This window comes from Microchirus variegatus (genome assembly GCF_963457635.1).
Source record: "Microchirus variegatus genome assembly, chromosome: 1".
Classification (NCBI taxonomy): domain Eukaryota; kingdom Metazoa; phylum Chordata; class Actinopteri; order Pleuronectiformes; family Soleidae; genus Microchirus; species Microchirus variegatus.
Window position 1 is genome coordinate 33,521,830 of NC_139802.1, and position 24,992 is coordinate 33,546,821.

The following is a 24,992-nucleotide window of genomic DNA, read 5'->3' on the forward strand; positions in this document are numbered from 1 at the left end:
AGATACCGCAAATGAAGACAAAGGAGAATGAAATGAGCTTGTGGAAATTCTGTGGATGGATAGCTGTCTTTTCATCTCTGAAGCCAATTCCCAGAGGAGGTTTGGACCAGCGTCGTATCCCTTTCAAACATGAATTAATGCAACACACAACACATTTCTTGGGCTCAGACGTGGTGAAACCCCCCCACCTCTCCATCTCTCCACTTCCCCCCTCTCCCCAATGCAGTGAAGACACTGGCTTGATCGCAGTGTGTGTAGTGGGGTAGACCTATGTGAGACAGCATCCCCGCTGCCTCGATGACTCCTTTTTTTCGCTCTTTTCTTCCCCGTCTCTCATCTTTTTTTCTCTCTTTTGCACAGAAGCTTCCCTGCCTCCCCCACCACCACCACCAGCACCACCACCACTATCATTTTATGCCCTCTTCGTGGACAAAAACTGGAATAACTGCCTCATTCTACAAGGTAAGACACTACATTTTTCTTTCTTTTACATGCAAGCCTGTGTGGGCATCCTTTAAAACAGTTGAATTCTTCAGTTGAATAAATGCAGTGCGTCAGCATTTAAAGCAGCAGCAAATACTCAGTGACGTAATCGTCAGAAAGAGGGAATTGTGAGCATTTCTGTTTTGTTATTGTTTGTTAATTTATAAAGCAGAGATGGACCGATTGATCGATCGATATGGCTGATTGATTTGGGCCAATATTTGCCGTAAGGCATATTACATGTTTTTGTTCTCAGAAACTTGATAAATGCTGAAAAACTTAATTTGTTTTACATTTTACATTAAAGTTCTGCTTTTTGATGACTGAATGTATGTGTTTAACATAGATAGATAGATAGATAGATAGATAGATAGATAGATAGATAGATAGATAGATAGATAGATAGATAGATAGATAGATAGATAGATAGATAGATAGATAGATAGATAGATAGATATCATGGCATCATATATCATCCATCATGATCAGTATTGGTATCTATCCACCATAGAACACCATAGTTGACAGAAGCTTGTGCCTTTGTTCCCGGTGTCAGTTTCTAATTTTCAATCCGTTTCTCCCTCTGTGTTCGCAGAGATTACATCTGCTTCAATAGTATCACGATACAGCTGATGTTATGATAAACCAGCGGCTGTTTCAGTGACCTTTAGTCCCGAACTCTGTGGCATACCTCGTCTAGACTCGGCTGATTATTCAAGCAATGGGGACCGAGTTCCCTGTTGCTATGTGTTTGTGAAGTGGTTCTCGAGACTTTTTATAAGATATTTTTATATAAAACCCAGATTTCTGGAAATTTGTGTTTGTTGGATCAAAAACACAACATCCATTGGAAATAGTAGCGGTTGTGATTATATTTAGAGGCTGAGGCTGTGATGGCATGGTGTGGTGTGGTGGACGTCAGCGGTTAGCAAGTCGTAGCCAACAGATTGTTGGTGGTTTCTCTGTGGGAGTGACACCAAGTCGAGGGAGACCATACGACACATTACTCTGCTTGTCAGCGACGGGAGTGCTGGCTGTCAACAGTCCGGGCTGGAGGAGTTTGAGAGCAATGGATGGTTTTAGGTGCAAGCAGGTAGCGATGGAGTGATGAGACCTATTTTTTTCTCCCTCTTCCTTTTAAAACTGTTGTTACTTTTCTCATCTTTTAACCTTTTAGCCTATATCTCATTTCTCTTCAAATAGTAATTCCCTCTCTTGTTGTGTCTCACTTAGAGTTTGACCTACCTTTGACCTTTAGGTCCACTTTTCTAACTCTATCTGAAATACGACGAAGTGTATCGCAGACGACACATTTGCGCAAGCGCACTTTGCATTACCATAATTACCTGACGGTTTCTTTCCAAAGGTTTCTGAAAGCTGAGAAGTTGCATGTCAAAGTCAACATGTTGTTATTACGGTATCAAGGTGAATCCTGCGTCTTTGTCCCCAGAGAAGAAAGAGTTGGAAAAACACCAGTACTTTCTGTAGTTTCCATTTTTTTGGCCTGTTGTGGACATTTTGCACAAAAACGCAACAAATGTTACTTTAAATATGTTTCAATTTCAAATTTAACACACAAAATCTGGTGTTCATGTACAACTCCAGTATTTTTTTGAAATAAAACTTAAATTGTTAATACACCATTTTAACATGCAAATTAAAGTAAGTAAATTGTAAATAACTGCCAGATATTGAAAGTTATTCTGGAAAAGTGGGCAAAAAGCACTTACTCACAGGAAATTTTCTGGCCCTTTAACAAATTTGCTTTTTTGAGGCTTAGGTGTTAAAGGGTTAAATCATTTTTGGTCATGAATGAAGGTTACACTTCTTCATAGTAGTAGTATTTGATTATTTGCCTGGATTATAAAAAGTCATTCAAAACTATTTATTTTTCATTGAGTTCATTGAAAACAAATCCGTTCTACTCCAATGAATACAGAATTTGTGGTGCATCTATTGATGACGATGAGATTCCCTCCCCTTCCTTACCCTGTCGTCCATCCCCGTCTCTGCCTCCCTGCGTGGTTGCTGGGCGACTCTCAGTCAAGCTGTCTTTTCCCGCAAACTGTTTTGGATGACACGCAATGGCACAGGAGAAGACGAGGGGCCAAACATGGCCTCTGTCTGTCCATCTTTGTTAGGTCACAGCTGGTGCCCTCTGGCCCAGTCATCCTCTACCTCCTCCCCGTCTCCCTTTCGCTGCATCTGACGAGCTCATGTCCTCACAGTGAGGTCCTTGTTTGGTCAGTCTATCTGTTAGTTTACCAACTGTTGCTGCATTTGCAAGGCAAAAATCAGTGGCAGAGAAGGGACATTGTTTAGAAGTCAACAGCCTCTGCTTCCAACTGCTTTTTCTGCCAGCAAGAGATGTGAACTGTAGGTGTTGCATGGAGGCAAAGTGTGAAATACAAAAATGCAAGCTTACTCTAGGGTAGTATATTCATTTTATGCCAATGAACCCGAACACGACTGATTAATTAGCTAACATTTACAAGTATTTTTCATGACCAAATGGATTACTTAAGCTGGAACAACACAAAACCATCTGGGAAGACAAACTGTAAATCTTTCAGAATATACTTGGAAGATGAACAGATGAACCATCTTGTAATGTGTGTCACTCAATTTACTGAGTCAACCAGTGCTGTTTTTGCACTTATTTACTCTCAAGTTGTGGGTCTGCAGTTTCCACTGTGGTTTGGCCACAGGTTTAATACATAATATAAATCCAACTGCTCTTTGAGGTTCAAACACTTGCTCATTTAAACACAAACTCTCTTAAAATGGACCATTAAACAAATTAAATGTGTTAAAATGACAAGAAGCTAGAAGGTTCCAAAAGTGTATGTAAGATATATAGATTCTAATGGCTCTTGGTGCTTTGCCTATGTGTGTTTTTGTTGTCTTTTCTCTGCTGATCTGAAGCAATTGCTCTAGTGAATTGAATGTATTTTACATCTAAGATGCCATTTAATTTGCTTACATAAAAGGACAGCTTTACAAAGCCAGTATATAGTTATTTTATCGTACATTTTAAGCGTGTGTCCTCACATTCTTTTCCTCCAGGCATAAGTTTAGATGGCGTCTGAACATGTCATTGATGACTGACTGCGCTAGGAGCCCATACATCCATGACATAATATACAGTATATGGACCAGTTCTGCTACCTGTCTTCATTCTAAAGTGCATCTGTGCCTGCGAGGCAAAGACCTGCACCTGGTGCTGCCCTGGTTGTCAAAGCGCAGCGAGAGGAATTGCTGCTTGCATGTGTTTAAACTTGTAGATCAGGCGAAGGTCAAGAGTTTTCTTCTTTTTGTGCATCTGTGGTGCTAACAGTGTGTATGCCTTCTCTTTCCTCACCGAGGCCAGATTCTGTTTCTTTTTCTCCGATAAACCATAAAAGGGAGTTGAAAAAGTAAAACTCATCCCTTCCGGCCACTTTATTAGGTACACAGGGCACCTAATAAATCTGCATTGTTAAACATGAGTTCCAAACAAAGGCAAAGCAACTTTTTCCCCATTACAGACATGCAGAAACACAACCTTCAAACTGGTGTTGCGGTCGTAGTGCATATTCCTCCTTTCATCAACCATAGTGCTTCTCCTTTAACGGTTGTGGTGGAGCTAGAGCCAAATGACATTGGGCGACCCTGAATGCACGAGGCAGTCGATCACTGGACTGACATATGGCGAGTCTGCAAGTCTTTGGATTGCATTAAGAAGCCATAAAACCCAGAGAAACTACACTGAGAGATCGTGGCTGGCAGGTTTTAACCCATACACTTCCAAACCACTGCACCTTGGCTGCCTAGACCCCCGCTTTACACTGCACAAAGTGTGGAGCTAAAGAAAACGACCTCCTTAAAAATCACTGGATCTGAAATCCAATATGATCCAAAAAAGAAACTTGATTAATCGTTCGCTTGATGAGATGTTGTTAAATGTCTTATTTGGTCCACAAAGCAAAATTATTAAATTTTTTATGATTTCTGCATGATTATGCAGAACATATTCACATTTAAGAAGCAGAATAGTTAATAGGATGTAGCTATGAGGAGAAATTTACCAGAAAGTCCTGAAGACGCCCACAATACAGTGTTATGGAGGACAGAATATTTGGCAGACATGTTGGACATGTTTTTGAAAATGGCGAGCGCACCGATATCGGTATCGTTAGACACTCAAGGTTGTGACACTGTTATTGGTTTTAGATGTGGATGATACACAGTATTAGGGAAAAATGAGAAGCCATAAATGCTTAATGCAAAATACGAGGGGCGTGGGACGTTTTTTTGATGTGACTAAGGATAATTAATGACTAAAATTGTGTTGTTTTCTTTAGTTTTATTGTGTAATAATGGCTTTGTTCTTTCAGAGCAATTGAGTAAATTGGGGGTGGGGGTTGCTGGTGCCAATCCCAGCTGACGTAGAGGTCCAGTCCAGCACAGGGCCACGCACACATGAAGTGACACTTGAGTCATTTAAATTACAGTAGAATTTCTCTGAGACACAATCATACTCACCCTTTTTGTCACCTGCAATAAAGGAAGAGAAGTGAGAGGAGCAGTCGTTCTCCGACAGCAGCGACTAAGCCTCACAGTGACATAATTCAATGATCAGCTGACATATTGAATGTCCCAGGGGAACTGGGACAGGCAGGTTTAAGCTCTTTTAAGCAGTGCTGGATATTCTTATTTAGTGGGTGCTTTGAATACATTTAGGATTCTTAAAAGTTTGTAATAAATTGTTCCATAGTTCTGTGACATGCAAATATTGATGCAATGGGTTTTTTTTCAGTCAGGCAGAAAATGATGCCAATTCAACTAAATAATTCAGAATATATTATTTTTGTCATTACTCCTTTATCTCTTCTTGTGGCGTTCCAGGACGTGTGGCATTTTTTGCCAAGATCAGGATTAATTTCCTGTTTGTCTGAAGTCAAATCTGTGGATTAGGTCAGACTTGACCTCCTTCCTGACACTTCCCTCTTTCTCCATCTCATCTTTGCCTTCTGTTTCACCCGTTTTTGTGCATTTTCGCTCTCTTAATAATTGTGTGCCTCACTTCTCTGTTTCTTCATCCTTCTCTTTCGTCATCCCTTTCTTTTCTTGCTCACTTCGCCCCTGTGTGACCTCACTGCTCTCAGCCCTCTCCTCTTTCCTTCCACTATATCAGCTTGCTTCCCTGAGAGAGAAATGTATACCTTTCCATGTCCTCCTCCTCCTCTCTGTTTGCAGAGTCACTTTTAATGACTTTATCATTACATGGAGGGTAGAAACCAGAAGATATTCACATTTAATTAAAAAAAAACAACTAAAACAGTTATGAAATAGCTGTTGATCCATGTCTGTTCACCTCCGAGATAAAACCTGAATACAAAGGAAACATTTGAATTTAAATGTATGTATAAAACCCTTAATTATAACTTAAACATATAGAGAGACATTTAGAGCCACTATAAATAGCACTCAAAGCTGCAAAATAAGATGTATGTGATTGTGAACTTATTTTTAAAGCAAGACTAAAAGTACTCCTTCCTCCTCTGTGAATTCTGTTTCCCTCTTTTTTTTTTTTTTAACTCTGCAATAAATCACCCTCTTCTTCCTGTTTGGAGAATCCCGGCACAGCTCTCTTCATGTCCTCTCTTCTTTCTTTCTTTCTTGCGCCAGAATTCCCTCTGCACTCCTTTCACACTCTTTTAATGTGAACAGGATGCTGTGTTCTGCCTCCTTGTGGTCCCAGAGCAGAGCAAACGTGCAAATCTGTCTTTTTTTATGGCAGTTTGTCTCTTAACCCTCAACTCATCCCTCCACCTCAGCCCCAGTGGACCAATCTCAGGAATTTTACAAATCTTAGAACCAATGGAGTCTGTCCAGTTGTCACACAAAAGACTTGTTTACTTGTAATCACTTGTTCATGGAAAATAATTGTCTTCAGTTACGTTCATGAACTTTCTCACCTTTGCACTGCGCAGTTTTGGAAGAAACATCCCAGTGAAGCATCTGAACATGTTTGGTGTTTCTGTTGCGCTGAAACCAAATACTGCGGAAAAACAGGACTATTTCTCCTTTTTTTAAAGAAGATTTTTGTGCCCAGGCATATATTGTGCCATCTTTTATAAATAAGCTAAATGGGGAGAAGAGGTAATAAAATAATAATACAAAGGATCTGATTTAACCTTATTTGAAATGCCATAAGACAGTGGTTGCCAGGTCTGTGCTTTTACTTCAGAATTGTGGGTCAGATTTCAATCGTTTTTGTGGTGCAACCATCCAGATGATTAGATTGTCGCCTCATAATCCACATTCTACTTTTATTCTAACACGAACAACATGGTGTTCAGATTTTCCTAACACGTTTTCCTTCTGTCCTTTCTTCTTTTGTCCGTGCAGGTCTGAGCAGACACTCGGCACTCGTCTGTTTCATCTGTCAGTGAAGACAGCGCCTCAATTCAAGTAAGCTGCGATGAAACAACACACACTTCAAACACGTGCACCTGTGAATCAGAGTCAAATTAATGGGTAAAACTGGGATTGTGAAACCGTATTGATTGTTTAAATCGGGGGGATAAACTTAAATGACATAGGGGCCAATGAGTGTTTATCTTGGTCAAGACCAGGGCCAGTCTAAAGCCAAATAGCTTTGACCAAAGCTATGTCACACATTTCGTGGAACTAGAGAAAAGCTAGCACAGCTGCAAAGAAATGATCGAGTCATCGAGAATCATGCAGCTATTATCAAGTGCAACAATTGCTCTCACACTTAAACTACTCGGATAAAAACATGGGAGTCTGGCCTGCAGCCAAATGGTGCTCTACCTCTACTCGCATCCTCCCATGACATTTCACACTCACTTTTCCAGTGACTCGTATAGGGCCTGGGAGTCAGATGTAAGTGGCTGCACTCAGCCAGATGATTAGCCTGGCTGTTTATGAATGTACAGTGTAACAGTGGAGGAAGGGGGCAGGGGGGTGGGGGGGTTTCATGTCCGGCAGCAACATGCGAGGAGGAGGAGGCAGAAGAGCTGGTTGTTTGGGGGGGTTGATGCTCATGTGAGATTTTTTGCAAAAGACGGTCATTATGTTGAAACTAGCTTTTACAGGAAATAAAAAGAGAGCGAGAGGCTAATTGTAGATTTGGTGAGTAAAGATTGTTTTTGGAGAAGTCCGTTTTAGTGTGTGTTTTTGCATGGGTGTGAATGCGAGGGTGTGTTTGTTTGTGTGTGTGCTGGTGAGTTTATGGGTGTGTATGCCCATGTTATTTGCAGGGGTTGTGTGTGTGTGTATGGGCATGGAATTGGAAGACATTTTTCTAGATAACAGATGTGGAGAGCCTTGAAGCTGCTTTTCTACCTGTTGTAACTTCCACACACCGTTGCAGCTGCAGCAGACATGAAATATTACATTCTTTCTGAAAAAATGGCAATACTTCACAATAATTTCATTGGATAATCTATCTGCATTGTATCAGTGTCTGTACTTCAGAAATTTAATAAAATAGAAATAAGATGGTGCTATATTAAGTTATCACCAGCACTAGCAGCAACACTCAGGCCCAAATGACTCCTACAGTCCAACAAACAAAGAGCTATCGCTGCATTGATGTATTTAAATGGCCCCCATTTGTGTCAGTGCAGTTACATATACATAGGACCCATACAAGCCCACACTCACCCCCCCCCCCCCCCCCACCCCCTGTGGGCCCAGCCTGCAGGCTCTTCTGACCCATTTCCTCATCCGTAACGTGGTTAAAGTCCACACTCTCCATCTCTCCATCAGCCCAGCCCCTTCTTTCCCCGTCGGATCTCCCGTCACCATGGGAACAATGACATTAGTGTGGGGCAGGGCTGATGCGTGCCAGGAAGCCTCTACTTGTTGGATGAGAGTGGAGGCTGAGGGTGGAGAGGAGGATGGTGGCAAGAGGAGAGGATGACACAGCAGTTATTTTGAGTCAGTTTGGTTGTTTTGAAGAACATGCAGAACTTGCAACTTGATGTAAATACAATGCATTTTTGATCATACTTTTATCTTTGCTTTATGATTGACTTTTACTTAATCGTGAACATAAATAAAGGTGCAGTAAAATAAGGGATTTTAAGCTGCACTGTCAATAGTGTAAATGCTGTCAGTTTGGTTTTATACCAGTGACGTATACCAATTCCTTCCTTAGGCCATAAGTTTTTTAATTACATTCAAAATAAGTCTGCTTGGAAGACAAAAATGTCAGATAAATCAATATTTTTTTGAAAAAAAGTCTGTAAAATAACTGAACACAGAGATACCATTCAAGTATGAACTACAACACTCTTAAACGTAAAGATATGAATTGTGTCCAACATGTAGTGTTTAGTCGCTCTCTTTGAGATTCGCTTAATCATCAAGAAATCAGACTTCATATAGCCGTTAGGTTCCTGAGCCATTAAATCTCAGTGCACCTCTTCTGCCTATGTTACGGTACTTAATCTGAAAGGAGCGGAATCATCAGGCATGTGTGCGCTTCGCTCATCTTGCTGGTGTTCACTAGTTCATTCACACTTCACTGACACTTTGTCATGCTTCAGTCCTCTCCCCCACACACACACACACACAGACATCTTTGCTGAGTCAACAAAACATAATCCGCTTGTCTGCTGTTGAGAAGGAGGAGGAGGAGCAGGAGGAGGTTGAGAGGAGAGGAGAGGAAGCCACTGGATTCTGGGTTAATTACAGGTCATCGCCACCTTCCCTCCCTTACTGTACACTCCAGAGCTCCTCTGTACTGTGACACTTTCCCATCACCCACTGCAAAGTTCTGTATCTGTAAAGTTCAGCGCAGTGTATTAAATCATTATGTTCATGTCTGTAGAAATGGAAATAACTGACTAATTAATTTATATGCAACAGGACAAAAGCAAATTGAACAAGGACAGATGGACACATTTACAACTGAGGAGACAAAAGCTTATTATCTTCAATCAATGAATGGAAGGTCACTGAGACAAAAGGAGGGAGAAAAAAACAAAACAATTTGCGGCGTAAGCTTTAAATGGTGCTTGAATTTAACGAGATACAAGTATAAAATGCACAGCACTGGCCAGGAAATCGTCAGCATCACGGCATCTGCTGTGTAAAATTAGAGATTATCTTCTTCTTAAGAAAACATGCTTTTTGAACACTCACAAAGAGGATTAAGGCCAGGTTGGCTGCCAGAGATTCCATCCTCCCTCCCTAAATGAATGCTGGCATTCCGATGTGACTGGCAACTCCACGGAGGCACTTTTGTGTGACCCAGATCAGGGTGGGGCTGGTGGAGAGGGAGGGGAGAGAAGGGGGCGTCAGCCGCAGACAGGGAGGGAAGTGAGGTCAGATTAAGGACGGTGCGAGGTGGCGACGGTAGGGAATAAAAGAAGGATTGAAGGCAGAGGAAAGGGTGTCTGGCAAAGGGGTGTGAGACGATGTAAGACTCTCATCATACTGCCATGCACAATTAAATACATCACTCCCAAAGCATGATGGCATGTGACGTTTACTTTCTGACTTGTGCTGTTGTTGCTTAAACACGATCAGGATTCAGACTTGGACCAGGCTTAGTGCTAGATACGGTCTGTATTTACATAGCGATTTTCTCGTCTTGATGACGACTCAAAGCTGCTTTTGCCATTCACCCCTTCACACCTTCATACAGTGCATTTTTGAGTGTCTCGCCACAGGACACATCGGTGTTCTCGACTTGTAAAGGTCAAGATTAGACTTCCTCTGTTGTGTGTGTGCAGCAGAGCTGCTTGTGGTTATGAAGGTGTTTATCCCAAAGGAAAATAAGATCATTCTTTCACCTGTTTCACCTGTAAATTATTTTCTCCAGTCTGCAACTGTGTTTTCCAACTCATAAAAACAAAATTTTTACTCTACTCTCTCAAATACCCGCAAGGTAAATTGCAGACTGACCCTGGACCGACCTTATTTTCAGACAGTGGTGGAAAAAGAAGTATAATATTTTTCCAGCAGTGCAGAATAAGACTTGAGCCTCGCTGCTGTTAGGCGTTGTTTCGTCTAGAAACATGCCCATTTATCTCTTTTACTCTAATGTAGTCAGACTGGTAAACAGCTGGGAGGAAGAGACAAGAGAGAAGGGTGCGAGTGTCACATCACATTAACGGCACGAGGACGACGGGGTGTGGCTGGATAGCAAGGTCTGGAGGGTGGGTGCACCCAGACATCAGGAGACAAATAAAGAATATGGACAGGGCTCAGTTTGAAATGGTAAAGCACATGATCTGTATGGTTGATATTAATGCTTTTTATTTGCTTGGAAGGACAGGAAGTAGATATTTTTGTTTCTTTTACTGAGCAGTTATGTATAAGGGTCCAAATTAACAAAAGAACACTTCAGTCTAAACATGAGAAACAGGTTTAAAAATATACATACTCCCATCAACCAATCTTCTTGATCCATAACATTAATTATTAAAGTGTGTAATAATGCCCCAGGCCTGCACAGGTGTATGGTTATTGATGTAAATAAATATGAAAGTAAGCACATGATTTTCCACTGTAATGCTTTATTTTTCAATCATTAGTTATGAGGAAGGTCACGGTGCCCTGTTAACACTTTAGCCCAGGGGGTGTCAAACTAATTTTAGTTCAGGGGCCACATACAGTACAATTTGATCTCAACTTATACATTTATTGATAAAAATAATGCAATTTCAACAGTATCGTGCCTAAGTTGACCGTTTTCAGGTATTTGTAACTGAAAATTATAATATTTCACATTCAATTTTCACAAATTCATCCTGGGGGCCGGATTGGACCCACTGGCGGACCCCCCTGAAATATATGTGCACGCCACTGGGTTATATGTTGGCACACTACTAATAATATGTACAATAATAATGTATGCTGCTGGTTACTTCCTGTGGTTAAACTTATGTACACTATATGGTATCATCTTTACTAATTATATTACTAATTATATTAGTAAAGATGATACCAAAATTATTATTATTATTTTTAACCTGTTGAAACTGTTTTTTTCTTAATATAAATTGGTAATTTGGCTATCTGCATCTTTGCCATAGCTATTTGAACACTTGTTTTCTTTAATTATGTCCTCAAATTCAAAGTGATTGAATCTTGAATATATGCCAGAGCAATTTTTAATTAGTATTAATTATCGTATGCCAATAATGATGCTCATAATGAATAACAGAGGTGTTCATTATAAAGTTAGTGACACCGTGTGTATGTGAGTGTGGCATTATATTGGCAAAACAGCAGCTAAAATCAGGTCAGTGTTGGCCGTCAGTGCACCGTTTTCCTTCCTTAGCAACAGCTGAGACGAGACCCGCCTGCAATTTTTTATTTTTTTTGTCTCAGACAGTTTGGCCCAGTATCTTTTGAGTGTCAGTGGGTCTTTTTTTCCCCTCCTCCCTCTCCTTTCCTCTCCTCTTCTTTTTTCACCCTCTCCTCTCTGATCCTCACTTCTTCCCACTGCAGCAAACATTAGCCCAGATCGGTGCGAGCCTGTCGCCAGGCAGCGCTTCAGGCAAGGAGAAGAGAGAGGCGAGAGGGATGGAGGGGAATGAGGGGGGTTGAAGAAAGGAGGAGGAATGGGCTGAGGGAAGGAGGAGGAGGGGTGGGTAATACCACTGCATGTCACACAGGCTAACACCAGTAGATTTCACACAGGCTGTTACTGGAATTGAATTTGAAAAAGAGTAGAGAGATGGGCTATTTGGAAGGAGAGGAATCAGGAAAAGGAATAATGCAACAATACAAGTGTCCTTAAACACCAAGAACAAACAAGATAATTGACACAAATACAGAAATAATAGCTTTTGAAAGACAGAAAAAGGATGTACAGTATGTTTTAGATGAGGAGAAAGGGAGTCTTAGTGACTTATAATGAGCTACAGCTGCCCGATGATAATGACGCTGTTTATTGAAGCCATCAGAAAAAGGGGAGGGGCTTGCTGCTAATCATGTTTAAAAGGCAGCATTATGTAAGTGTTGCCCATGGAGAGGGAAAAGGACACTTTCATGACAACCTATGAGGATATAGGCAGATGAGTAGGAGATTAAAGAGGTGTCTTTTGTGATTGAAATCAATGGGGCGGAGCTATGGGTGTTAATAAGCGTTGTCCATCAAGAGCTACACTTACACTTATGTGTGTATTTCAGTGTCTCTCTGTGTGCGTGTTTGTAGCCCTTTTTTGTCTGAATGGGGCAAGTCTGTCAAACCCATCTGCCGGAACCCCCTTCCATGGTTGTCATGGGAACAACCTCCCTATCCCTGGCGAGAGGATATGAAGGGTGTGTGCACCATGGAAGGGTGTGTGTGTGTGCACATTTTATTTATTACATTTCACACTTTCATAAGCTGCCTGTCAGTGTCAAGTGTTTCATATTTTTGCTATCTGTTTGTGATGCTCCCTGTGTGTGTGTGTGTGTGTGTGTGTGTGTGTGTGTGTGTGTGTGTGTGTGGGTGTGTGTGTGTGTGTGTGCGCGTGCGCGCGTGCGTGCGTGTGTGTGTACATACATTTTCACTGCAGGAGTGGACAACAGTGAATTATGACCATGAGTGAGATGCAAAAATCTCATCAGCCTCTCCCTCCTGTTTCTGCACATGGACGTTGAGACAAAGAACCTTTGGCTGAGCCAGCAGTGCGGCTGTGTAACCCCATCTAGTGGCTGAATTTTGAATTTCATCATCATGTATTACAGTCAGAGAGACTGTGTCAGGGAAAACTCACTAATGGGTCAAAGTGGATTTTATTCCTAGTCTTTTACTCAAAATCAAGGTGTACTTGATTGTGTTATCACTCAATTGTGTGATAAATCCCTCAAAAATACAGCCAGTCTCTCAGCAAAAACCTGATTTAATGATTGAAAATGTATATTGCTTTAAAGGTCGTTAGAAACCCTCATAATCAGGCAGGTAGGAAATGAGTTGTATCTGAGAGCAAACTGCTCTTTAAATGTCTGAAATTGTCCTTGACGGTGGCTTTTAGTAGCACCATAAATGAGTTACTCAACTTTTGCAAAGCCAGAGTCAAAAATGTCCTGCTAGGTTTGGAAATATCTCTTATTTATCTTCCCCATCTCCACCAGGTGACCCGCCCCCTTCCCGGCATCCCAGCAGGCAGGAATGGCAGACGGTCGGCAGCCAGACGAGCACTGGACCTCCAATGGCCAAGAAAACGGCGAGAACGGCTACTCCGCCTACAGCTCAGGCTACAGGCAGAATGGCTACCACGGTGCCGCCGCCGCACATCCTGGAACCACAGGTATATTGTGATATAAAAGATGTTGTGTGTTAGACTGCAGTGACCAGTATTGGAACAATACCAATAATAAGGGTCAATGATATTGAAGGATTAAGAGAAATGGAACATAGAAAATGTGAAGAAAAAGAAACAAGTTTATGTTAAAGAAAGTCAACATAGGTTAAAAAGGTTCTTCAACTTCTACATAATTCAATGCTATTATGCAATCAATCAATGCAATCCTATTACACTGCTATTATGTCTAATGTTTTTTTGTGTGTGTTTACTTTAATTTAACATAAATAGTATAAGTGACATCTAAGGTAAGTTTATACCTGTGTGTCTTCGCTGTAAATAAGGAAAACAGCCCCATAGCTACTACTAATAATGACATCTCAGAGGAACGTGTGGGTGTCATCATCAGATAAATGCGTATAAACAGCGTTGTTTCAAACTCAAAGAGCAGGGGGCCACCCATGGAGATAAGGTCAGCTTTGAGTTACACGTTTTTCATTTCCTTCCTTCCATCCATGTCTTGTCTTCCCGGTCTCTCTCTCTCTCTTTCTCCCTTTGCAGTGGATGACTCAGCCAATTTGCCTCCCTCCCCTCCCCCCTCTCCCTCCGCTGAGCAGATTGGGCCTGTGGCACAAGGTACACACACACACTCATAACCACTCCGGAACCTTTCAGCGTGAAAGTGTGAATGGTGGTGAGAGTGACACAAAAAGTATCTTAAATATATAGAAAAGATGGTTCGTACAACACGGCAGCCACTCCTCCTCCTTTTTCTCCTCCTCCTCCATTCTTTTGGTCCTGTAGTGTTTAGATTCAGCTCTCTGCTGTTTTGCATGTTTGCTGATGGAGTCTGCAGCATGTGCCACACTCAACTGCCCAATTCCACGCTCACCAAAAACTTAGTTCACTAATACTTTTTCAAACGCATACTCGCATCTTAATGCTTTATTAATGCTAAAACGACAACGCAAACATCCGTCTTCCCTTTCACATAAGCTGCCACTGGAGCCCTTTATTTCATTCTTATGCTTTTCCCCACCGTCTCTCGGCTTCTCCTCTCTGCTTTTGTTCATTTTGTGTACATATCTTCAGCTCCCACAGAACACCGCTGTCTGTCTTCACATTGTTTCCTGTTTGCATGTGGTATGCAATCAACAAAGTGTAGAATTTTGTAGTCTCACGTCTTGGTTAAATCTATCATGGAGATAGACAGAAAAACAACCACATTACAAAAGGCTCGCTGAATAGTTTCAACTCTTTTCTTGCTGGAAACTGACTTTATAACCATCTTTCTCCCCCCACCAAAGTCCATAGAGATAATCATTGATTTTACATTAGTTTAAATGTGTTATTTTGTGACATTTATGATACAGTAGTTTGTAAGTTACTTAGCCGCAGCAGTAGACCATGTTGCAATGTTTTCTGTTGACATCCTGAAAGTTATCGGGGGGACAGGAAGACAATCCAGTTTCAACAAATATCATAGTGTTTTAGAAAGCAATTTCAGACTATAGAGCTCTTCATGTGACTTGGTCCCGATGAACCGCCATGTTTTCAGTCTAATGAACGGGACTGGAATCCAACCTCTCAGAGTTAACTGTGCACTTTAAATCCATGGCGATCGACCGAAAAACTTGAGTGAATATATCTAATCTTTATAATGCCCCACCGTGCTTTTTTATGAGGTTGGAAACAAGCGGAGAGGACATTATTCCAGAACTGCAGTATCCTGGAACTTTCCCCTTCCTGATTAATTTCCCTTCATCTTACTCCAGAGAGTCATATAAAGTTTCCCAGAGCCTGGAGGGAAAGCAAATGGATGCAATCTGGCTTTGTGGTAGACATTCAGCTCTGGAGTCTACCACCTAAAGATTGTGTTATTGTCACTAGAAGGGTAAGCATTGTGTTAGCATAGCATTAGCAACAGGGCAGTGTCGTGTTAAAGTTGCTGCACAAATTTTCATGGATGATGTGATTAATATTTCTCCTTAAGCTTTTGTCAGATCCATATTGTTGAATCAAGGCTAGGCTGTTGATTGCATTCCGTACAAATCCATCAGAGCTGAAAGTGTCTCACAACCCATCGAATCCCGGTATTGTTGTCCTCCATTTCTCATCCACGTGTCTGTCTCCCTGTCCTGCTCAAAGAGGATAAAGTAGAGGTTGGGGATGAGGATGAGGAGGAGGCTCCAGAAGAGCCCGACACTCACCCAGAGGAAGTGACACATGAGCAGCCAGGAGACTTGCTCTTAGAGCAGACAGATTATCTAACAGGGCCACAGGCTTTGGGCTCCCAGCAAGCCCGGACACCTGAGGTCCTCAATGGAGGAAGTCATCAAGGTGAACACAGCCCTTCACAAAAAGGTGTGTGTTTTTATAAGGGTTTGTGTGTGTGTGTGTGTGTGTGTGTGTGTGTGTGTGTGTTTGCCCACTGTTTGGATGAGTGTACAAAATAATTGTGCAACTGTTCATTATCTGCCTTGCATGACCCTCTTGTGCTCTCTTTCTGAGCACAAAGACTTTCTGCTCTTGATTTTTTTTTTACGTTGTGATGCACCTCAGGCTTCGCTGCCAACCTCCTTCCAGCTTTGTGTCCCTTAAATCCTTGAGCTTCTGCTTTGGTACCTGAAGTTGCTGTGTGCAAAAAAATAACCCAAGATAGCATTTTAATGTTGTGCTTTTCATGCCACACATAACCATTTGCTTTTCATTGCAGCAAGAAATTAGAAAACTTGATCAACCATTTTGCTAGTTGATCAGTTCTGCACTCTTGTATTGCCAGCTACATTGCAAATGCAAAGATCATTGTCTAAACTGTCAAGCATTGTATATTTCTATTTATGTGTCACTAGAAGTAGTTTTCTGTGGTTTCATGTGGATTTTGCTGGAATATTGTGCAAGAAAGTGTTTCTGGGTACACCCACCTGTACGGGTGTTTCATGAATCAGTAATGAATGTATTTCAAGCCTGTTGTGTATGAGTCACAAGTTTAAATGTTGTTTTCATTTCATCCCAAGGCAAATGATAATCCTGTTTTCCTATTGTTACTTACTTGCTTACTTACAATCTACCATCATTGGACATACTGTATATCACCATACTTATCTTTGAGGTAAATTGATTTGAACAGTAAAACCATAAAAAGGATAATTCACCATATGTTTTGTTATCCACAGAACTCCTGTACTTCCAGTAAAAACTTCCAAAAACAATGTTATTATTGGGTTGACTCTTCTGTCAGTCCTTGGTCTATTGCAATAGGAATTCAATATATTTGTATAATTTCTTGTGAAATCATGCAACTCATCCCTTCATTTCAGTTCTGCACGCTATCTTAGGTGCTGTAAATCCCCTTTTGCTGTTGTGGCCTGCCACAAAATACACTGTGCTGTGTGTTTTGCCTGATGGACAGCTGCTGTATCTATGTGTAGACAGCCTGGGCTTGACTGTGTTGGCTAGCTTTTGTGGATGGTGCTAGCAAAGCTTTTGGCTAATGTGACCCAAAGACGCAAAGTTCTACAGTATCCTTCAAACTCACAGCCCAGCTGGAGGAAAGTATCAGTCAGGAATCTTGTGAGTCGCCTATGAAAGAAGATGATCATCAAGTGGCATCGCTACATGAAAAGCAGGTGGACGTTGAAAGAGCAACACCTGAAGGAACAGAACCTCTTCTTCCCTCTGTGAAAGATTTCCCTGATGTCTCCTCAAATGAAAGAAAGGATGTGGTAGAAGAAGCTCAAGAAGCACAAGAGTTTTCACCATCAGAGGAACCCTCAAAAGAGGAAATGGTGTCACCAGGCAAATCAGGATGCTCTATGATTGAAAGTCTGGAAAAAACGGGGATAATTGAGGGAATAAATAAGGCAGACCAAGGCATTCGATTGCAGGAGATGCCAGAGACTGATGTTCAGAAGGTTGACCAAAGACAAGAAGTAGTCAAATCGAGTCCAGAACCTGTTGCAGAGCTCAAAGCCACATCAGGAATTTTAGTTCCTGGAGCAACTACCTACTTTGAAACATCATCAAAAACTGATAAAGAGGAGCCAGCAGCAAGTCAGAGGTATTATGAACTCAGTGCATCGGCAGAGATGGCGTTAAGTGGGGAAAGTGAATCCCTGCACAAGGAAGAGGAACAACAAGAAAAGAAAGAGAGGACACCCACCTCTAAGATGTCGTTAGAACAGAGAAGCCTCTCATTGAACATTCATGTTGGAGAGAAAATGACAAAAGAGAAATCAAAAATAGCTGACAGCTTGGGTCCAATCAGTGGAAGTTTTGATGAATCTGAGATTTACCCTACAACACCAACTCTGGAGAGCCACACATCCACATTTCCTCCAGCTGTTTCCATTACCTCAACTTCCTGTGACTCCCCTGAAGATAATCCTGCTAAGACAGAAATGTCTCAAACTTCTGACGAGCACAGTTCCAGGTTTGAGCATTCCAACAGCCTCTCTGAGATGTTGGATTTGGCAGGAACTCTGCCTCAGCCACCACCAGGGAGAAGAGAGGTTGACCACCTGAGACGGAAGTCAGTACCTGTCAACATGTCAGCTCTTGTGGGGAGTTCTTTGGCCAAGCTCACATTAGAAGATCAAACTGCAAGAGTGGTGGGTAGGGAAAGCCAGCTGGAGGAGCTGGGTTACTGCGTGTTCAGTGAGTACTCTGCACCCATGCCCTCTCCTGCAGATGTACCCAGTCCTGGGCACTCTCCAAACCAGCATTTCACATCCATGGAGAGTGAAGTGGAGGAAAAGCTTGGGGTCCTTCAAGTGGAAGGTATCTCCCGGGGAATCCAACAATCTGATCTCAAAAGAACTATACCTGAGCTATCTCAAAAAGCTATAAGTGAGAAGAAAGATGTACCAGTGAAGTCTACCCTGATGCTTGAAAAAGCTGTGACAAGTGGAGTAAAACCTGATCGCCTAAGAATTCCAATGTCTTCTTCAAAGGAAAGACTGAATGAGTTACGTTTGGAGAGTGGCTTACCGGGGGACATTAAGATTCAAGCAATCCCTGAAGTTGATGTTGAAAAAGACCCCTCCAGAGAGGCTTCTCCCATTCCACCAGACAATTCCTTCACTTTCAGTCCTGTGGAAACTGGAAGCAAGGGTCTCCCAACTCCCACCACCCCCAAGTCACCAGGTGATACAGTCTCAGAAAGCAAAGAGACAAGAGAGGAACCCTGGACAGAGGTCAAAACAGAGATTGACTTGTCTGAGTCTGAGAGCGCTGGCAACAAACAGCAAGATTTAGATGAAAAAACTCCAGAATCTGAAGAGAAACAATCATCTCAGCCTTCAGGAGAAAGCACAGAAAAGGAGGATGACAAGATTCAACGTGAGCATGGGAAATCAACAGGGTTAGAAGTGCAAGAGACTTCAAAATCTGGTCAAGATTTGCACACTGAAGAGCACTTAGATGAGAAAGATATCCAGATACAGGAGATCACGGTTGAAAAAGCCACATCACCAAAAGCACAAATACCCTCCTCTGTCATCATTATTCCTCGGGCACAAGTTGAGGAGGAAGCAGAGGATGAAGATGACATTGAGATTGCTGAAGAACCTCAAGAGATAATGGAGGAAGCTGAAGAATTTGGCCGCCCGAGTACTTGTTCACCTGAAGTTGGAAAGGAAGAGCCAAATGAAGAAGAGGTGAGGTCGATGGCAGGTGACCAGGTTTTGGAAGAAAATTCCAAGTCCAGAGCAGAAGAATGTAGTCACTGCGACCAAAACCGTGATGAGGGGGAGCCTGCAACACACAGTCCTCTCTTTCCTCCATGCCCTGACAATAACCTACTACAGACAACAGAGGGAGGGGAATCTGGGGAGAGTCAGATTGACCCACAAATAGACAGAGAAGAATGGAAGAAACACAAGGATGAGGGGGTGAGGGAAGCTGAGACAGAATTTGAAGTAGTTTCTGGTGAGACATGTGAAGAAAAAGAGCAGAAATTGGAAGAAAAGGATGAGGGTGAGAAGAAGATGGGAGAAGAGGGCATTGAGGAGGGGAAAGACCTTGAGATTGTTCAGAAAATAGAAAATACTGATGGGCTCTGCATGACCAGTCAGGCAACAAATGATGAGACCACCATGGATGTCTCCATCCTAGATACAGACAGTGGCTGGATGGACTCACAAGGTACTCGCGTTTGTAAAAAAAAAAAAAACACATGCAAAATTCTAAATATTTTTACCTGTTTTTATTGCAAAAGAGTTTAAAGAATTAGTCCTGTTTTGAACCATCTCCACTGCAGATGATGACAAAAGTATCATGACTGAACAAATCGAAGCCCTTCCTCACGCCAAGAGTTCTACCAGTGCACCTATGGTGGCGGTGGACAAACCCGCTAAACGGGCCCCTGGCAGAGGAAGGGGCCACTCTGGTGCCACTGACGGCAAAGTGTCCCGCAAAGTACCCATCCACCATCCAAGAGAGGAGATGAGGAAGAAAAAAGGTTTCAAATCAGTATTCAAGATGTTGTGTTTAGTTTACAATAAATTACACTATGGGAAAGTTCTGTTTTTTTAAGTAGGGGTGTATAAGTTACTAATAAACACAAGATTACAAGAGACAGCTTTGAGCAAATTGCTTGTTTGGAGAGGGAGACGAGAACTAGAAAAAGATTTCTGAATTATTTTGATGTGAATGGGGACAGCAGAGTGTTGACAACCCTGAAACAAAGGTGCAACTGGAAAAAAGTCAATACAATTGTTTACTGTTCACGATATTTGGAATACTTTCCGTGGTTTACCATGCCGTCAGAAAAGCTCAAACAGATAATCATCTGCATTGTAACAGTTCCAGTCCCAGTAGCTCACCTAAACCCTTTAACCCTGAAAACGACTAAATGTTTGGCAATGTCCCACTTATGGAAAGTGTCCATATATGTTCAAAATGGCTGCTGGAGATTCATTGAATGCATGTGCCTCAAAGTCTGGGAGTCTGTGATGGTGGACACTGGGACTGGGCCTCAGCTTCTGCAATGTATGCATAATTGACAGTATAGTGCTTAAGTTAAGTCAAGCAATATAATAGTAACATAATAAAATGGTAAAATCTAGATAGCAGTGTCCACATTGACTATTTTTATCCTGAACTGAAGACCAAGGAGGTGGGTCTTTGAAAGTGATTTAAAATGTTCAATGGTGGAGGCAGGTTAAATTTCCAACTCATTCCAACATTTGGGGGCAGCTACCTAAAATGGCCTGATCACCCTGAGTTTTTAGTTAGGATTTTGGCACTAAAATCTAAAAGCAGCCTGAGAATGTTTGAGTTTTCCACAAGCGGTTTTCTCTGCTTTCCTTGTTCACATCAAAACAATGCGGAAAGTGTGTTCTGGTTCTCCATCTCCTTCTTCCAAGAGGCAACGATGTCAACTCAATGTAACACAATGATTCTTCACAAGTAACTCATGCACCCCTACTCAAAAATCACGAGCTATCCCTTTAAATTTCAATAATCTACATGCATACTCTTTTTTTATAGTAAGCTGATGTTGATACATTTAACTGAGGTATTGCATGTTGGGATAATTCTGTGTCTCCTTTTTTGCCAGTAGGCAGTAGGAGGGCTGATCAGAATAAGGTGTCAGTCCTCCAAAGTCGCTCTCCGTCTCGAAAGAGCGTAGCCAAAGTGGCAGCCAGACATCCTAGGCCTGCTCTGCTTCACGGCTCTGCTAGACGCAAGGCCACAGGTGAACACTTCACCGAGAAACCAGCGCCGTGGATAGAGAGAGTGGAGCTAAACTTTAATTTAAAACGCATCAAAAGCACAATAATTCATGGCTAAATTTGCTTTACAGGTCTCAAATACCCCGATCATCATTAGTGGCCATGAAAATAATGGCTAAACAACATTGTTGACTCTCTCTATTGATGGCTCTTTGAGAAGTTGCAGGTGCAATGTAGCTGGCAAACATATCATGTGCTGCTGACTCATTTTAATAACACCAATAATATGTCATCGCACCTTCAGTTTGTTCTTTGTCTTGCTCTTTCATCCACTCCTTGTTAAAGTTTGTGCATTATTTTAAGTTATACAGCTTCATGTTGTCTTTTTTTCTACTGGTGCTGGTTTGTGAGTTTATAAGGATTTCAGCTATTCTGGATTTACAGCTCACATGTCAGTGTTTGCTACAAATGGCTTCAAAGCTGTTGGTGTGTGATGACCATATCTATGTGATCAGGATTCGTCTGTTGTTTAACATTTTCTCCTAACACTAATTTCAGATTGAAATGTACTGTGTTTACTGTGTGCGCTGTGGGAGATCCCGCTTGAAAATGTCTCCTCCTGCTGGTTTAAACCGATACTTACAGGATTGTTAATCTTCACAGGCATAGAAAGCCATCAACCTCTTAGTGTGGCCCACCCATCCAGGGAGAGACCCACTGTAAGTATTATTATGTGTTATTGGACACATGCTCACATGTTATTATGCGTGCACAGACTCACAGTGCCTGTAGTTTATCATTACCGTTGATTACCATTGCATTTGTTTACATTTAAATCCAATAGAGGATGGAGTAGAAGCGACAGTGTGATGTATTCCCAACGATACTTCATTCACTTTTTACATATGAATACCTATTTTAGGTCCCGTATTTGTAAAATGTAGATTTTTATTATTATTTGGCAAGATAAAATAAGAATACTCCATTTTCTCGAGCATACAATCACCTGATTCATTAGAACAGAGAGGACCATTTAGGATTAATGTTTTTTTTACTACAAATATTATACATGTTGCTAATTTTACACACTGTACCTTTAATTCAAGATAGATTCAAGATTTTAATGTCAGTTGATCATCTCTCAATTTACATAACCTCCATCTTTGTGTATGTATTTAAAATTAGAACACACAATGTCATGTTTATTTAGTTAGTTGCATGATTATGAGGAGAACCATGGGGCTTGTAGTTCTTAAAATGTCCACATTCCATTTTTTTGTGCATGTTTGCATTTGTCTTTTTTGATTTCTCTGTGTGCAAATGTGTTTTTATTGTCCTGCATGCCTGCCACTAATTCTGTTCCGTGCCAGTCTCAGCAAAAAAAACCTGTGAGTACTGTCAGTAGACATGCACAGTTGTGTGTTCATCCTACCAATACAAAAAAAAACTTAATTGTGCATTATTTGGGAAGGGTATTGCTGCCGTGCTAGAAATATGAAACAGATTCATTATCATATAATACTGTAAACATTTTCATGTCATATCATAATTTCATCAAAACACACATTTTATAATGAAACTATCAATTATCTCTTTACAAGGTGGAATATTTCAAATGATAAATAATCTCATGTTGACTTTGAAATTGTTTTAACATAAGACATTTCACTTTATGTGAAGACTGGTTGGCAATAGTAGATCACAGTTTGGAAAGATTTCACATTACGAGATCATTTATACTTAAATTTAGTTGATTAACATTAAATGTATTCACGTATTATAGTGGACATAGTGGAAATGGACTTGTCCACACAGTCAAAGTTGCATTGTTGCAGTGTGGTGGTTTATAACTCCTTGATTGGTCTTCAGCATTATTAAATATCATTTATCAGAACTAGTTGTAAGGAGAACATATTATTGATTCACGTTTGTTTGCTCCAAGAGAAAGTGATTGTGTTCATTTCTTGCCAAGAAGAAACCAATTAATACTGTAGGAGCCATGGTTTAAACCAAAATATGGATAATGAATGAACCGAGAGCAGATTATTCCAGAGAGTATGTTTCTCCCTGACAATAAATAGATGAGTATGTGTGTCATCTCGAAGACTGATCGTCATTTCCCCACAAACACTAAATGAATAACAGCATTAGATCTGTGCTACTAAGATTTCTCTCTTAAACAGATTTCATCACCACTTCCATCTCATTCCTTTATTTCTCCATCTGTTTATCACCTCTGCATCCCCTCCTGCATGTTTCCCCCCACCTCTCACCACGGCCTCCATCCTGTCCAGAGCCCCACAAGGGCCGAACTGTTAAAGATGGCTGTGCAGCGCCGGGGGCCCGGTCAGCATCCCCCCCGGCCTGGTTCTGCCTGTAGCCTTAAACAGAGCCCCCTGGTGGAGGCGGAGCTCAGTGAGGCCCGCGCCTTCTCTGCATGCGCCCGCAGGTCACCTCTGCCACACAAATGTGCAGGGAAGGTAAAGTGGAATGAGAGCAGGGGCTTGTGGGTAATTGTATGTCCATGCCAGCTGGGGAATGAATGATTTTGTGTGTGTGTGTTAATTTAGGAGAGAACGTACCGCAGCCCGGAGAAGAGGTCGTCCCTCCCCAGGCCGGCCAAGTCTCTAACACGCCACATTCCTGCTGCTGAGCAAGATGACAGCACCCCCTCCAGGCCAACCTGTAAGAATGCACTGCACGTATTTATTTCTTTATTTTTTGGGGGGCTGATTTGTTTGGACAGAAAGTACCATTTATCATAATGTCCCTATCTCTTTATTAGAATGTTACTAGAAAATGCAGGAAATATTCTTAGTATTATAATACTATACTAGTATACTTATACATACATACATACATACATACGTAATACTAGTAGTACGTATATAGATATTCCCTTCCCTTAGATATTATCTTTTTACTCTTGCTCCTTTTTTATTCTTATTCTAATTGTTATTGTTATTATTCTTATTATTGCATTTTTAGTTTATTTTTAAGTTAAAACAGGGTTTTAACCTCTTGACTCTAGACTTTTTCTCTTTCATTACACCCTGTGTTGTATTTTATTGTTGTATTTGCATCTCTTTTCTCTTGAAATGTTATTTTCGTTTTATTGTGAAGCACTTTGAGCTGCAATCCTTGTATGGAAGGTGCTATACATTTAAGTTTATTACATTATATATGTATATACTGTAATTGGACTGTCTGTGTATTTACAATAACAACTCTCCTAACTGACAAACAAATTTTGGGTCCTTTTATATGAAATTTCAACTCACACTGCCTTCTACACCCTGCTCTGCTCTTCTCCGCCTACACTCTGTTTCCCCTTCACGTCCTCTTCCTCCTTCTTTCGCCTCCCCTCTTCTCTTAAAGCAATCCAGTCGAGAGCGGACAACAGAACCGGAAGAGCCGCTAGTATGGCAGGTAGACCACCCCAGTAGCTCCCGTTAGACCCTTTTCAACAACCCATGACCCGTCGTAGTTAGTCTGTTCATCAATGACACCAAAATACGGGACTTATACTCTGTATAAGTGAACGCCATTCATCACCGTGGCATTTGTTCATTCA

General features: G+C 41.4%; 1 protein-coding gene across 1 annotated transcript in view; it reads left to right on the forward strand.

The window, feature by feature from the left end:
• Positions 1 to 337: 337 nt before the first annotated feature.
• The window catches only part of LOC310937145 (uncharacterized protein), a 29,161-nt gene continuing 4,506 nt past the window's right edge, over positions 338 to 24,992 (forward strand). The window contains exons 1-11 of the mRNA XM_083901349.1: positions 338 to 462; positions 6,877 to 6,939; positions 13,573 to 13,748; positions 14,304 to 14,378; positions 15,891 to 16,106; positions 17,283 to 19,886; positions 20,002 to 20,202; positions 21,304 to 21,441; positions 22,082 to 22,137; positions 23,989 to 24,103; positions 24,797 to 24,847. Of these exons, the coding sequence (XP_083757475.1) occupies positions 13,610 to 13,748; positions 14,304 to 14,378; positions 15,891 to 16,106; positions 17,283 to 19,886; positions 20,002 to 20,202; positions 21,304 to 21,441; positions 22,082 to 22,137; positions 23,989 to 24,103; positions 24,797 to 24,847 (3,595 nt within the window). The 5' untranslated portion in view covers positions 338 to 462; positions 6,877 to 6,939; positions 13,573 to 13,609. The remainder of the gene's footprint in view (positions 463 to 6,876; positions 6,940 to 13,572; positions 13,749 to 14,303; positions 14,379 to 15,890; positions 16,107 to 17,282; positions 19,887 to 20,001; positions 20,203 to 21,303; positions 21,442 to 22,081; positions 22,138 to 23,988; positions 24,104 to 24,796; positions 24,848 to 24,992) is intronic.